Below are 14,466 nucleotides of genomic sequence, written 5' to 3'. Positions count from 1 at the left end.
CGTCGATTCTCGCCAATTCCCGCACAGCTTCCTTCCTTCCCCGGCAGGCCGGTCCACCTCTTCTATCTGATTGGTCAGAGCCCGCAGCTGCCGCCTCGCGATTGGCCGGTTGAGGGGAAGCGGGCGGGGCGAAAGCCGCGGGGCGGCCATGACCGAAACTTGTTGCCTGCCGCGGGGTGACGTGCGGAGCGTCGGGGTTCTGCTGCTCGCAGGAGATGGAGGAGGCGCGGGCGCGCAAGTTGGAGGTTGGCAGAGCCAAGGTGAGGCGCGGCGCGGCGCGGCGCCGCGCTGTTCTGCGGGCTGTGGGCCTCGGCGCTGCGGGGCGGGAGGAGGCCGCGGGGAGCAGCCTGGCGGAGAGCGCGCGTTCTGCTCCCTGCCCTGCGGGTCCGTGTTTGTTTGCCTTGTGTTTGTTGTTTGATTTTTTTCCTCTCGCGTTTCTGCCGTTTCTCAAAGTACGTTTACGGGGGAGAACCCCGGGAACGGGAGCTGTGTGCTGTGCCGCTCCGACGCCGTGCCCGCGTCCCTCCGGCGGGGCTGCAGCCAGAGCGGGCCTGGGGCGGCCGGCTGTCCGTGAGACCCGCGGGGCTGCTGGGGGCGAGGGAGCGTTGTGAGGCGGGCTGTGGGCGCCATCGCTGCTCCTTACATCACTGCGGAGCGTGCCTGTATGGCCAGTGCTGGGTGTGCACCAGCCCTGGGAGCTGCTGATGTCCCGGCCCTGGAGGTGTTCAAGGCCGGGTTGCATGGGGCCCTGGGCAGCCTGGTCCGGGATGAAATGTGGAGGTTGGTGGCCCTGCGTGTGGCAGGGGGTTGGAGATTCAGCATCCTCGAGGTCCCTTCCAACCCTGGCCATTCTGTCATTCTGTAACTTGCGCTTTGTTTTGGTGGCTGTGCTGTTCAGAAGCTGGTTTGTAGTGCTGTGCCGCTGCTTGTTTGGTATTTCTGCTGTTCTTTGAGCTGGTACTGCCATGCGCTTTTGGAAGTTACTGCTGAATGAGACAGCGGCATGCTAGCCCTCGGCCACAAGCTCTCTCAAAGAGACTTGGATCGATGGCAAGTTGAGTGTGAGTCAGTAGCAGGCTGCCTGAGCACACAAGGCCAACTATAGTCTGGGGTGCATCAACCACGATGCTACTGCTAGCCAGTCAAGGGAAGTGATTGTCCTGCGTTGGTGTGGCTTCACCTTGAGTAGCGTGTGCAGTTTTGGGCACCACAGTTCAAAGAAGGACATAAAACTATTAGAGAGCTTCTGTAGAGAGCTACAAAGATGGTGAGTGTTCTAGAGGAGAAAATATATGAGAAACAGCTGAAGTCTCACGATTTGTTCTTCCCAGAGAAGGGAAGACCCCATTATGGCTGTCGGCTTCCTCACAAGGGGCAGGCACTGATCTCTTCTCTGCTGCCTGCGATAGAATCTGAGGGAATGGTATGGAGCTGTGACAGGGTAGATTCAGACTGGACACTGTGAAAAAGGTTGCTTTACTAAGAGGGTAGTTGGGCACTGAAACGGTCTCCTCAAGGTGGTGGTCATGGTAAAAAGGTTGCTGCTGTTCAAGAAGCGTCTGGACAATGCTCTCAGACATACAGTCTGGTTTTTAGATCCTGTGTGAAGCCAGGAGTTGGACTTGATGATTTTTATGGGTCCCTTCCAGTTTGGGGTATTCTGGTTCTATATTTCTCTCCCTCTGCTAGGATGACAATGGGACTGTAGCTGGAAGGAGCTGGCAGGGTCTATGCAGTGGTGTGGAGCTGTGTGCAGCTCAAGTCCCCTCATGGGCTGCAGCCTCTTTGCCAGCGCTATCCTTGTGGCCTCCTCCAAGCCTGGAGCATAGCTCTTCCTGCAAGGCACCTGCCAGGAAGTCTGCTTTCTGCATCCTGTGGTGGAGCAGAGCTTGGCTGTGTACCTCTTTTACCTGCATTGGCTTTTTGCATGCACCATCCTCCCAGGGCTGTGCAGGTGGCAGTAGGAGCGCTGCTGGCACTGTGCAGGCAGCACGGCTTTTCCTGGCCTCACAGGTCTCAGCCAGGTGCTGCACTCGGGCTTGGCAGCTCTGTGTCAGAGAAAGATAACACAAATAGCTTCTTGCATTAATGTTGAAAACGAGAGATTTGTGGGATGCCTGTTCTTCCTCAGATTAGGAAGTTAGATTAACTGTGTTCAGGTTTATTTTGTAACGCTTCTGTAAATTCAGTATCTGTTTGCAGGGAAGTGTTATGTACTTGAACAAGTTAGTTCCCACTGTTGTATGGCTGTTGTTTGTCACTGGGAGAACAAAAAAAAAAAAGAGACTTGCATTAAGTTTCAGGCTCTCCATGCAGAGGCAATGCTGTATCTTCTTATTTTTTTCTTTTTTTAAATAAAGTAAGGTGCTTAATATCTTGTATCTTACCATTTAAAAACAAAGGAAGAAATCTTCGACAGCTCATTCAATGCTGCTGCTGCATGGAAGTGTGCCATATGAGAGGAGTAAGTGCAAAGTGGCAGAAATGGGTGTAGTGCTTTCTCTGCTTGCTAAAATATCATGGCCTTCCATTATTTATCTAGCAGAATGGGAGCAATAGAAGGCTTTTTTTTTTTTTTTTTTTTAAAGCACCAGGGCAAATTAATGGAAGTAATACTTAGTGGGATTATTAAACACAAAGTTTGGCACTAAAAAGCAAATACAAGCTGTAAATTTCCTGTATGTTCAGCTAGTCCCTAGCATTTCTTTGTGCTTGGCCTGTGTTTTTGTCCTTAATTACATGCTTGAACTTGAAAATGCTAGCATCCAACTAATGGGCCCCAATGGGAGGAGATGGACATTTCTCTTACTCAGTGATCCTCCTCAGATCCTTAAGCCCACAGTAGGATGTGGATGTAGGTGGGCTACGTGGTTGTGACTTGGCTCAGAACTTCCTTTGGGTAGCCTGTGTTTTTGGAAGCTCTTGTGTAGGAGAGCAGAAGGAAGCATTTTTCCTTGTTCTTTTTCTGTCGTGTACTGTAAGCGATTGGTTGCTACGAGAATGTGGTCATGCTAACAGTGTCTGGTACTACTTGAACCTAGACGTGCAAATTGTTTATTTTGTTGCCTCTCTCATCCATGGATCTTAGCTAAGTAATGACCTAGGAAGAGGTTGTGTATGTGTTTTCCTCTTTAAAGCAGTGCTTGAGTTATTATTTTCATATAAGAATAAAAACTCCATCACTGAAATGCCTCTGGAGCTACCACCAAATTATAACAAATATCCCAACTTCTATTTTAATTGGAAGCTGACATCATTTGGCAGATGCTACACACTGATTGTGTCAGGTTCTTCAAATTTCCATTCTAATAAATGGAGTACTGTTAGCCACAGCAGTAATTGGGATATATAACAAAACCTGAATACTCTGTTCTGGGCTTTTTGTTTTGGTGCCAGCTCACTTTGGGGTGCTGTGGTGCAAGTCTGCCCTGTGGTGAGCCACTGTAGGGACAGCTAGCTTGTGGGGCCAGCCCTAGTACCACCAGGTTGCTGTTGTTACCTGTCTGCTGCTGGTGAGGTGCAAATACACCAGTAGCTGTGGAAAGACAGAGTGTTCTTCTGCACTAAGAGCTGCTTGGTGTGCTGTGTGTGATGCTGCTGCTGGGACAGTGGGGTGCAGAGTTCTAGCTAAAAGTAAACCTTTCTCTGCTGTGGTTCTGCTAGAAAGCAAACGGAGAATCAGGCCCATCAAAAGGGGCGTGAGGGGGTCTTGTTTTGGTGAGGGATAGATCACTGGTCGTCTACTTTTTTCACATGCATACGCATTACTTTGTGTTACTTGTGTCTGCGTATGTGATGGTGCTATTGTTATGAGTCTTAAATTCATATAACCAATTAAAGGCTTTGGAAACCTGGTAGTGCCATAAAAAACACTTTTTCCCACCCAGTGATTCCAGAAATCTGCAGTGTTGGACCCCAGATGCTTTCATGGGACAACAACTAGTATTTCTCTGGAATTCTGGAGCAATACTTATTTTGCTTTCCTAATTTTTAATGCACGCGAACATGACAAAGTAAGTGGATCTTGCTGTTAGTTGTTTCTTGCTTTTTTACTCTTTGAGTTGTGTGTTTAAAAATTTTCTACTTGTGTTGATGTTCAGTCATGGAAAATCTTGATATTTTGATCCCAAACATCTTTCTTGCTCTTCCTTTGAGAAGTCATTGATGGATGCCTAGGATGAGAACCCTCTCTGCCTGTTGTTTCTTATATTTTCTGGTTGCTTTACTCCTATTTATCTGCTTCCTCAACTTCCTCCACTCTCCCATTATTCTGCAGGTTTTCTCCTGTCCTTGTTGGCCATGTTATCAGCTTAATTGGTGTAATAGCTGTTTTGACATATAACGCCATCAGTGAGTGCTAGAGTTAGCATCTGATTTCAGAGGATGCTGTTTCTCTCATGACAGCTTTATTCACTGTCTTTTGCTGTCTTTTAATTTTGCTTATTTGGAAAATCAATACAGCATCTGGCAATCTTTGCTTTATCTGCATTCAGTATTAAGAACTATGAAAACTACAGATTTTAATCCAATTTAAAAAGGACTCTTTGTTTCCGAACAGCTTAAATGCTGGTAAGAAACTGGTTGTTCAGCAAAAATGCATTTTAAGCAGACTGAGAGTATCTGTTGAGCTAAGCTGTCAAACAGAAATATCTGTATTGAAATTGACATGTGCGTAAGGAGAGAACCTAACTGAGCCATGGGAAGTGACAGGATTTTTCTGTGGTGTTGCTGTATTGCAAGAAAGCCAAGCTAGGAAACAGTGTATTCTCATTTATATTGCAGGTAGAACTTTACAATTGGGACCATTTGCATCCCCTCATCATTTTTACTATCTGTTCTATCTCATCACAAGGATATGCTAACAATGTAGTTGCAGCCAATAACCTAGGAGAAGGCTTTTTCCCCTATTAGGGGGATGCCTGGATTTATGCTGTGAGGGAGATGCTGCCTGGAAGTGCTACCTAAATGTAATACTAGAGTTGAAAATAAGATAATCCTTTTTAAGCAGTTTAAGGTGCTAAGGAAAGTTGGGTAATAAATTCTGTCAGTGACATTCTTTACAAGTCCCTCGTGCTTCACTGTGCTGTGATAGTCTGATAAAGTAGAGCATATGAATCTTCAACAGAAGAAATTAAAATGACCTGGCTTAATTAATTTTCTATTTATGTACTGTAGTCTGCTTTCCGGCTAGGAAGTTTTGCTGTATTCTCTTAAGGGGGTGGCAGGGAGGGAGCGTGAGGACTCACTTCCATTAATTTTAGTCTTAATGCTTAGACTGGCAAAGATCTGTTTAGATGCATTTCTAAGGGTGGTTGTTTTTGCCTGTCTTGCGGAAGGGCTGCTTTCCTACCCCCCTCCCCCCCCAACGATTCTAATATATTAACAATTTGTTCCTTTTCTAATCTCTCTTCTGTAATTCTGGGTTGTCATTGAAACTTTGCATGTCACCGAGTAAAATTTGATTCCTGTATTGAAATGAGTCTTTAGTACTAGTGTGAGATCTCTTGTTTAGTTGCACAGATATCTGGTGTATTCTGAATGTGTCGGAAGTAAGAAGATCAAGCAGTTTTTCTGCAGATGTATATATTTTGTCAAGCTGGGATATTCTTTGTCACCTATGAGCGTGTTAATCTTGTGGTCCTGCTACCTTTTTCTCGTTTACCTCTCCCTGTATCTATTCCAATCTTTTATGCACAGTTTGCTCACTTCAGAGAACGCAAAGCAAAAAGCAATGTCGCGCAGTCGCAGAAAAAGACGCCGAAGAGGAAGGGCTCGTCTGTCCACACGCATGACGTTCCACAGGAAGAGCACGCAGTGATGGCCCCAGGCTGTGATGTCGGTAAGGGTGTAGAGAGTAAGGCTGAAGACACCAACTTCCTAGAGACAACAACAGAGACAGAGGTAAATAAATCTTAGTATATTTCTCATGTTTCCGCTTCAGTCCAACTGCAGATAGAAAGTATCTCAGGTGGTTGTTTTGCTTAACTGGGTGTTAGCTCTCTGGTGCTGTCAGTTGACTGCCCCTGAGACACAAATAAAATGACTTTTTGCATTTGTAGTAATTAACTTTCTTAAAAAATTATATAAATTACTGGGAAAAAAAATCATTTAAAAAAAGGCTTTTTTTCCCCCACTAACTGAATCTTATCTAAACATCTCTACTGTATGGAATGGATGGCTTGTTTTGTCAAAGAGCTGTCTGTAGTTGAAAGATTTCAATTTATCATGCCAGCTTTTTCTACACTGAACCTCTTTTGGCATGCTTCTGAATCTCCGACTGTGATCCATGAAATGGCAAATTCAGTCTGATGTGCATAGTAGATTAGCAAAATATCAGGACTTTTTAATACTTGGTTTTATGTCACTTTGCTGGCTCAAATGTACTCAACATTTTCTGGAGGAAAAAACCAAATCTTTCAGCATGTTCATATCAAATACTGCCATGCCAAGCCAGCATAGACATTACTACAGTCTGACAAACTTATTTAAAATGTATCTGTGGGTTTGCCTGATATATATTTTGGTTTGTTTGTGCTAATGACCGGCTAAAGGTAGTCCTTCAGTGAGTGCCTGAGGGTAGTCACATTAGGAAATGTAGAAACATGTAGCCTGTGATATAGCTTGAGATTAGCATACATTTACTGATAGTTGCCTGAATTGAATGGTTGCTTTCTTCACATCATTAAGCAAATAATACACACATAGGCAAATTTTCATCAGCTGTGGATGCTTTTTTCTATCTTTCTCTCTCATAATAAAAATAATGTAGTTTTGAACAATACTTTAATAGGAATTTCTTGCTTCAGAAGTGATTGGCTAATGCTTTCTCAAGCCTTAAAAGCTACAAGGTAACTATGGCTACCACAAACTTTATCTCAGTCTGGGGATTTATGTAGAAATTATTTTCTGACTGTGCTTCAGCATGTTTTCTCTGTGAAGATTTGTGAGTTTTGGGGAGGCAGTACCTTCTGCATAAAAAGCAGCTCTCCAGGTGTTGGTATGTTATAAGAATATACAACAGTATCAAGCTAGTGTATTAGCAAACCTGAAACAATGGAGGATACCGTTTGTGTGTGTTATCCTCTGTTCTGTAGTGGAGGTATCCCTAGAACTTTCAGGAGATCTTGAATGTAACGTGAGGATTGCAAAGGCTTTTAGGAAGCTACATATTAAGCTGTCACTTTTAGGAAAATGACATGCTATAACTTCATCAACAGTGCTCTTTTAAAATTTGTATTAGCTTAAATTTAGAATAAAACTCTTATAGTGCCTAAATAAGCATCTATTAAAATAGCCTAGTTTTTAAAACAAATGGAATTGCTTTCTACGTTACATAGAAGGCAGTCAGTAGAAATTACATAGTGCTGATTCGAAATAAAGATAGGCTATGGGGTGCTTCTTTTAAAAAGTGCTGATGTCTTTTTTGTTTTATGTTCTGTTTGGTGAGAATTTAATATATTTGAAGCAGTTGTACTTAATTAAGTATATGTGCCAGAAAACAGTATTGCTTTTATAATTGCTTAAATGATTTTATTGTGTTCAATTATCTAATTCTGTCAACTAATTTCTATTTACAATCTATCATTAAATATATCTATTTGAGTACTTAACAGACTGCAAAAGTCTAATCAAATTTTAGTGGCGTCTTAGCTTGTAAGTTTTGATTAGGCATTCATAATGCTTCTAAAATTTCTACATTTATTTCATGTCATTCAGTTTTGGGGCTTGTCCTGTTCAATATCTTTATTGATGACCTGGATGAGGGCATTGAGCACACACTCAGTAAGTTTGCAGACGGCACCAGACTGGGAGGAAGCATCAATCTATGTGAGGGTAGGAAGGCCCTACAGAGGGATCTGGACAGGCTGTATTGCTGGGCTGAAGCCTATGGGATGAGTTTCAACAAGACCAAATGCCAGGTTCTGCACTTAGGGCACAACAACTCCAGGCGATGCTACAGGCTTGGGGCAGAGTGCCTAGAAGACCGTAGAGGAAACGAACCTGAGGGTATTGGTCAGTGCTTGGCTGAGCATGAGCCAGCAGTGTGCCCATGTGGACAAGAAGGTTGACAGCATCCTGGCTTGTATCAGAAATAGTGAAGCCAGCAGGAGCAGGGGAGTGATCATCCCTCTGTACCTCATCACTGGTGAGGTTGCATCTTGAGTGCTGTGTTCAGTTTCAGGCACCTCAGTGTAAGAAAGATGTTGAGGCCCTGAGCATGCCCAGAGAAGGGCAATGAAGCTGTGAGCAGGGGTCTGGAGCACAAGTCTTATGGGGAGTGGCTGAAGGAATGAGATTATTTAGTCTGGAGAAGAGGAGGCTCAGGGAAGACCTTATTGTTCTCTGCAACCTCCTCTACAAGGAGGTTGTGGCAAAGTGGAGATTGGCCTCTTCTCCCAGGTAACTAGTGGTAGAACTGGAAGGAATGGCCTCTATTTGCACCAGGAGAGGTTCAGGTTGGTCATTAAAGAAACTTCTTTTCTGAAAGAGTGGTCAGGTGTTGCAACAGTCTTCCCAGGTGGTGGTGGAGTTCCTGTCTCTGGAGGTATTCAGGGAATGTTTACATGTTGTACTGAGGTATGTGGTTTAGTGGAAAACATAGGTGATAGGTGGATAGTTGGACTGGATGATCTTGGAGGTATTTTCCAACCTTGGTGATTCTGTGATTTATGAGACCATTGATGATCAATGGAGTTTAGTGTTAAAGTCACTCTTATTCTGTCACTTACATGTTGCTTTGTTGTGGATCTTGCTTTTCCTTATGTACCTGGAAAAAATGGCTATGATGTGGTGTTTGTTTTGTTTGTTTATCAGGGGAGTGCTGATTTGTCCATCCAGGATACAGCGATCGATCCGGTAGCTGAAGTAAGTATGAAAGAATATATATTTTGTAAAAGGTGCTAATATGTACGTGAAGGAAGAATGTAACTTAAGAAAATGCTGTATTTAGATAGATTAGTTATTGTGTGTTGCTATAACATGTTAAGTGATGTGATTTCTCTATTTTTCAGTCTAAAACTGGTGCTTATATACGTGTGTGTGTGTCTGTATATATACATAGCTGCAAAATTGGTTGGTAAGAGAAGTGTTTGCACTAAAATTATAGCACTTGTCTGGAGAACTGTGAAAGATGGACTTAATTGAAAAGTAAGCTTGCTTCTTGTATTGGTTCTTATATTAAGGACAAAACATAATTAAAATATGATGTACTGTATTTTCCAATAGAATTGTAATGATAGTGCTCATAAGAAGCTGCACTGTTAATTTGAGCAATTTCTTCTTTGATTTACTTTTTGTTTTGCTGTTAAACGCCGCAGAAACTCAATGTATGTTGAAAATTCATTTGCAATTACTGGTTGTGTTTGAGTTTAATTTTAAATCAAGAACTCTTTTTTTTTTTTTCTAGTCTACCCTATGGGTGAACTAGAGAACAGTTCTCACAGAGAGCAGTAAAAACCTAGTTTAATTTTGGTAGTGTGCCCTCAACTTGTAAGTTTGAATGTATTTCATGTCTCCAAATATGTCAGCATGACTCTTTGCAACCATTTGATGCTGTAGAGTCGCAAATCTTCTCCCTAGTTTACATCTGCTGCTTGAAGTATTGTGTGATAATATATGACCCATGAGAAAAAGTATCTGAATTTTAGAAAGAATTAAGAACTTTCATTTAACAGAAACTTTATTTATAATTTAAATGTTGATTCATTTTTTAAAATAAACTTGCTCGAAATTTAAACTTTCATCCCAATTTATATTCAGAATTGCCGTAAAATGGAAATGATGCTTTATGTTGGTGATGGAAACCATTTTTATTTCTTTTATGAAGAGAGTTGCAGTACATTCTGCTGCAGAATGTAGCGAGCTTGATGATAAGATGTGTCGAACTAGAATAGCTGAGTTAGAGAAAAGACTTCTGGAGAAACAGCAAGCAGTTGAAAGACTCACTGTGCAGATGGATGAACTACAGGAGCAACTTAGCCAGCACAGAGACTCTATGCAGCTTCAGGTATGTTTCATAATAACAGGAATAATACTACTTTAAATCTAAAAATGTGTAAGAGACAAAACCCAAAGTAATTATTGCTTGTATTGAAAAGCATTTCACCTTGTTAACATATGCTACCAAAAGCAATACTTATGTCTTACCTTAACCAGTTAGTGCAGTCGTTCAGGCCTTCATATTGCTTGAATTAAACATTAATGAAGTTTTATTAATGAAACATTTTGAGAGATTTTTATTGAAGTGCTTAGGTAAATTCCTGAACATTCGCATGGTATCGCAGACTTCCTTCCTCACCACTTCAAAATGATAGAGATCATTTACACTTGGGGTTTTTTGTGCATTTTTAGGGGTATTTTTTTGGTATGGACAGATGATTAAGTAGGATAAGGTGAACTTTATTAAACTTACATATACCTTTCCCTCTAAAAAAATATTTGAAAAGATAGTTTAAAATTCTTTTCTCTTACATTTCTGTGTAAAGGTAAATGATAAAGTGCATCCAAAGAATAATTGCTTCCTACTTTGCATGTTTTTTGTTTCAAAGTCCTAATAGAATAAAAAGATGTTTCCTAATGGTGAGAAATACATTGAAAAGGATGTGATTACTGTAAAATATGATGTAACCCATCTCATTGGCTTTCTTTCACGGGACTGAAGAGGTGACATAGGGAAGATTTCAGAGTGTACTAAATAAATAACTTTGTTGCCTATGGAAAAAAATCAATTGCTTTTACACGAATAAGAGCTTTGACATTTAAAATAGTTTTTTCATTATTAGTATCTTATTTGCTTAAAAAAAACAAAACAAAAAGAACCAGAACAGATCTAATTACCTTCATCTCTCTGTGATTAGCAGAAGATTTCTTTAATCATTCCTGCTATTGTGTTTTAACAGAAATATTTCTGGTCCTACCATGTGGGCTTATTAAGTCTTCCATGTAACCATATTGGGTTAACACAATGACGTTATTGTCTTTGTGTTAAGCAAACTTAAAGGGTTCCTAGTATAAGAATATCTTCATTTCAGAAGTATTTCTTGTGCATCATGTAGGAAACAACTGTTCAAGAGCAGAATGAAGTCATAAGGAAACTAACAAGCTGCCTTCAACAAACAAGAAAGGATTGGGATGACTTGCAGGAAGAGGCTTCACATGTAGCTGATCAGATCCATGGCTTACAACTTCAGTTACATCAGGTGTGCTCCTTCCCTAATTTTAACTATGCTACAAAGAGGGAATAAAAACAAATGTGTTTGCATTATAAACATTAAAAAAACTCACTGCATCTCAGGCTTATCACATACCTCTTAGTTCAGATTGCAGTGCAGAGGTGAAAATGATTTGAGGGCAAGGCCTGAAATGCAGTGCTTTGATGGAGCAAATTCTCAGCTACAAAACACTGTTTTTTAGTCACCACCGTTAGCTATTCATTTTTGTCAACCATGAACAAGAGCCTGTGTGCTGTGGTCAAAAAAAAAAAAATCAGTAGAATACTACTGCCATTTCAACATCTGCCTGTGATGGTGTGGGCCAACATAATTAAATAGGAAGCATTACTTTTGAAGTAGTCGGCATAAAATTTAAAGATAGTTAATGTATGTAACTAACAAAACTTTTAACATTATTATTAAAACATAAAGGAGAACAACAAAAACATAGAAATAGTGGGATATTTGACGTTGTTTTTGTGAAACTAATGCACCAGTCTGGTTTGATGGAAATGATTGTTATTCTAAGTGAGGTCTCAAGGTGTTCATCAGAGATTTTTGATGAAATTTTATTCTTCCTGTATTTCATCCTTGAAAATGTTTGTTTACAAATGTATGTACTGCTGAAAAGCAATAACATGAATAAGGCGTGACTGTGAAGCAAGGGATCTCTTTCTCTGGGAAGACAGATATTATAAAAGTCTGGTAAAGAGATGTAATCAGATAAATGTATTTATGTTGACTTAAAATGGAGTAGAAAATATACCGGAAATTGATTGGTTATTTTTAGAAATCTTGAAGCTCATTCTCAAATTCCTTTATCAAAATGGAAAGCATGGGTGCATATTTTTTCTCTGTTCACAGGAATGTATGTAACCGATGTATGAAAATGCATAATTATTTGCCATAACTTGAGTTAGCACCAGTGCCAATCACAGACTGATGTTTGGTTACTGCTGAGCAATGGGTGTGTGCCTGGGATCTGGCCAGGCTGCTCTATGGGGGAGACTTACTGCTGTGAGGCTATGGGGGCAGGGGTTGGCTGCAGAATGGGCTGGACCACATGTGGCCCGTAGGCTGAGTTGGACATGCCTGTTCTGCGTCCTTTTTGCCTTGTGGTACCCAAAACTGCACACAGTACTCAAGGCGAGGCTGCACCAGTGCACTGTAGAGTGCAATAATCATTTTGCTTGACTGGCTAGCAATGTTGTGGTTGATGCACCCTAGAGTATGGTTGGCCTTCTGGGCTGACTTGGCACACTGTTGACTCACATTTACCTTGCGTTTGACTGTGACTCTGAGATTCATTTCATTGGAGTGCTCTCCAGCATCTCATCCTCCCAGTGTGTATGGAAAACCAGAGCTGCTCCTTCTCTTCCTGCAGAATCCAGTGACACTTTCTCTTGTTAAACTCTGCATTGTCAGTTGTTGCCCAGCTCTTGAATTTGTCTAGATCTCTCCATGAGGCCTCTCCAGCCTCGATGGAGTCACCAGCTCCTTCCAATTTAATATCATCAACAAATTTCCTCAGAACACCTTATAGACTTACATTCAAGTCATTTATGAAAACATTTAAGTGAACTGGTCCTATAGTGGAGCCTTAGGGAACCCTGCTAGACGCTGGCCAGCAGCCTGATGTAACTCTATTTTAATATAACTCTTTGGGCCCAACCCTTACCCAATTGCTCACTCATCACATGATGCTTTTGTCCAGCTGTATACTAGGAATTTTGTCCAGAAGGATACTGGGGGAAAAAAAGTATTAAGAGCTATACTGAAATCCAAAAAAATAACATCAACTGGCTTCCCTTGGTCACACTAGATGGGTGTCCGTGTCATAAAAGGAAATAAATTTAGTGCAAAAGGACCTTCTCTTCATGAGCTGATGTTGGCTCTTACCAATGACCTCATTGCCTGTCAGGTTTTTCCAGTACCTCTTGGCATAATTTTTTCAGGCACTGAAGTGAGACTGTCAGGTCTAAGTTTACCAGGGTCTTCTTTCTTGCCCTTGAAAATTGAAATAACGTTAGTTTCCAGTCAAATGGGACCTCTCTAGATTCCTAAGACTGAAAAATAATTGAGCAAGGCCTTGTGATGACATTGTCCAGCTCTCTGAGCACCTGGGAGGAATCTCTTTGGGTCCCATGGACTTGTATGCATCTATGTGGAGCAGGAAATCCCACATAAGTTCAGGGTTGGCTGGGAGTTGATCACTACTGCAGTCACAGTCCTCCAACTCAGTGCCCTTGGGGTCCTGCAGCTGATGATTGATGTTGAAGAAAGCGGCAAAGAAGACATTAAACATTTCTGCTTTGTCTATGTTTGTAACGTGACCATTCTCATCATGTGTAGCCCAATGTATTCTCTGGTCCTCCTCTGTGCTGGACAGCTTCAACTCTAACTGAGCTTTGACTAGTTTGGTGATAAGTGAAAGTACTAATGCTGGCTTGAGCATATTGATATTTTCTTGGCTTCGGCAAAGTTTTTAGAAAAACACTTTTTTTTTTTTATTTTTTTTTAATACCATTTGGGTGAGTGGGAGCAGAAAAAGCTTTTAGTATTCGCTGTGAAATCCTTTGCAGGAAAGACTGATTTCTTACCAAAATGTCCAGTCCACTGGAAGTCCTGTCTCATTTTGGGGGCTTTGTAGAAGTGAATTAGTTAACCTTATACTTTGCTGTGAGTAATAGTATTTCAAACATGTTATCTGTTGTGTGACTTTTTAGGACTTTACTTATCCACTGAGAATGGAAGAATGATACATAGAATAAATCTATATTCAACAAATACAATACATCCTATGCGTACAGTGGGATTAGTTTAGGAGTTATTCTTATATAAACTTTCTTCTGACTGGGAGTAAACTTATGTGTTCAGGTTAATGCGATGCTGAAGAATAAAGGCTCTGGGAAGAAAGAGGTATTACAAGCCCAGCAGCAAATGTCCTTGTTTCAGAACAGTCTCCAAGAACAAAATGCACGTTTGGAGATGCTGCATCAGAGAGCACATGACCTGGAGGTACAGCTTGAATCTTCTCAAAAGGTAAAATTGTTTAAAGTACCTTTACTGTTATGAGTTGTATTTAGTAGTAGTTATGGTTCTTTTTGGAGGGAGAGCCTGCACTGAACATATAATTTGTGCATAAGGCCAATGTTACTCTCTGTACTTAAGGGGAAATGTTAATTGTGAAGAGACATGAAAAATATGAGAATTAAGGAACTTAAAGCATGTCATATTTCCGTGGTAAATTTCATAT

The 14,466-nt window shown here is 41.2% G+C and overlaps 1 protein-coding gene across 7 annotated transcripts in view; it reads left to right on the top strand.

The window, feature by feature from the left end:
* The first annotated feature begins 108 nt into the window (after window positions 1–108).
* The window catches only part of PCNT (pericentrin), a 97,585-nt gene continuing 83,227 nt past the window's right edge, over window positions 109–14,466 (top strand). For all 7 annotated transcript variants that reach the window (XM_031604482.2, XM_090144582.1, XM_090144581.1 and 4 more), the window contains exons 1-6: window positions 109–260; window positions 5,698–5,901; window positions 8,815–8,865; window positions 9,827–10,006; window positions 11,055–11,198; window positions 14,088–14,252. In XM_031604482.2, the coding sequence (XP_031460342.2) occupies window positions 216–260; window positions 5,698–5,901; window positions 8,815–8,865; window positions 9,827–10,006; window positions 11,055–11,198; window positions 14,088–14,252 (789 nt within the window). In that variant the 5' untranslated portion in view covers window positions 109–215. The remainder of the gene's footprint in view (window positions 261–5,697; window positions 5,902–8,814; window positions 8,866–9,826; window positions 10,007–11,054; window positions 11,199–14,087; window positions 14,253–14,466) is intronic.

This window comes from Phasianus colchicus, chromosome 7 (assembly GCF_987193195.1).
Source record: "Phasianus colchicus chromosome 7, bPhaCol1.hap1.1, whole genome shotgun sequence".
NCBI classification, from domain to species: Eukaryota; Metazoa; Chordata; class Aves; order Galliformes; family Phasianidae; genus Phasianus; species Phasianus colchicus.
The sequence above is the reverse complement of the archived record's forward strand: the minus strand, read 5'-3'. Positions and strand labels throughout refer to the sequence as shown.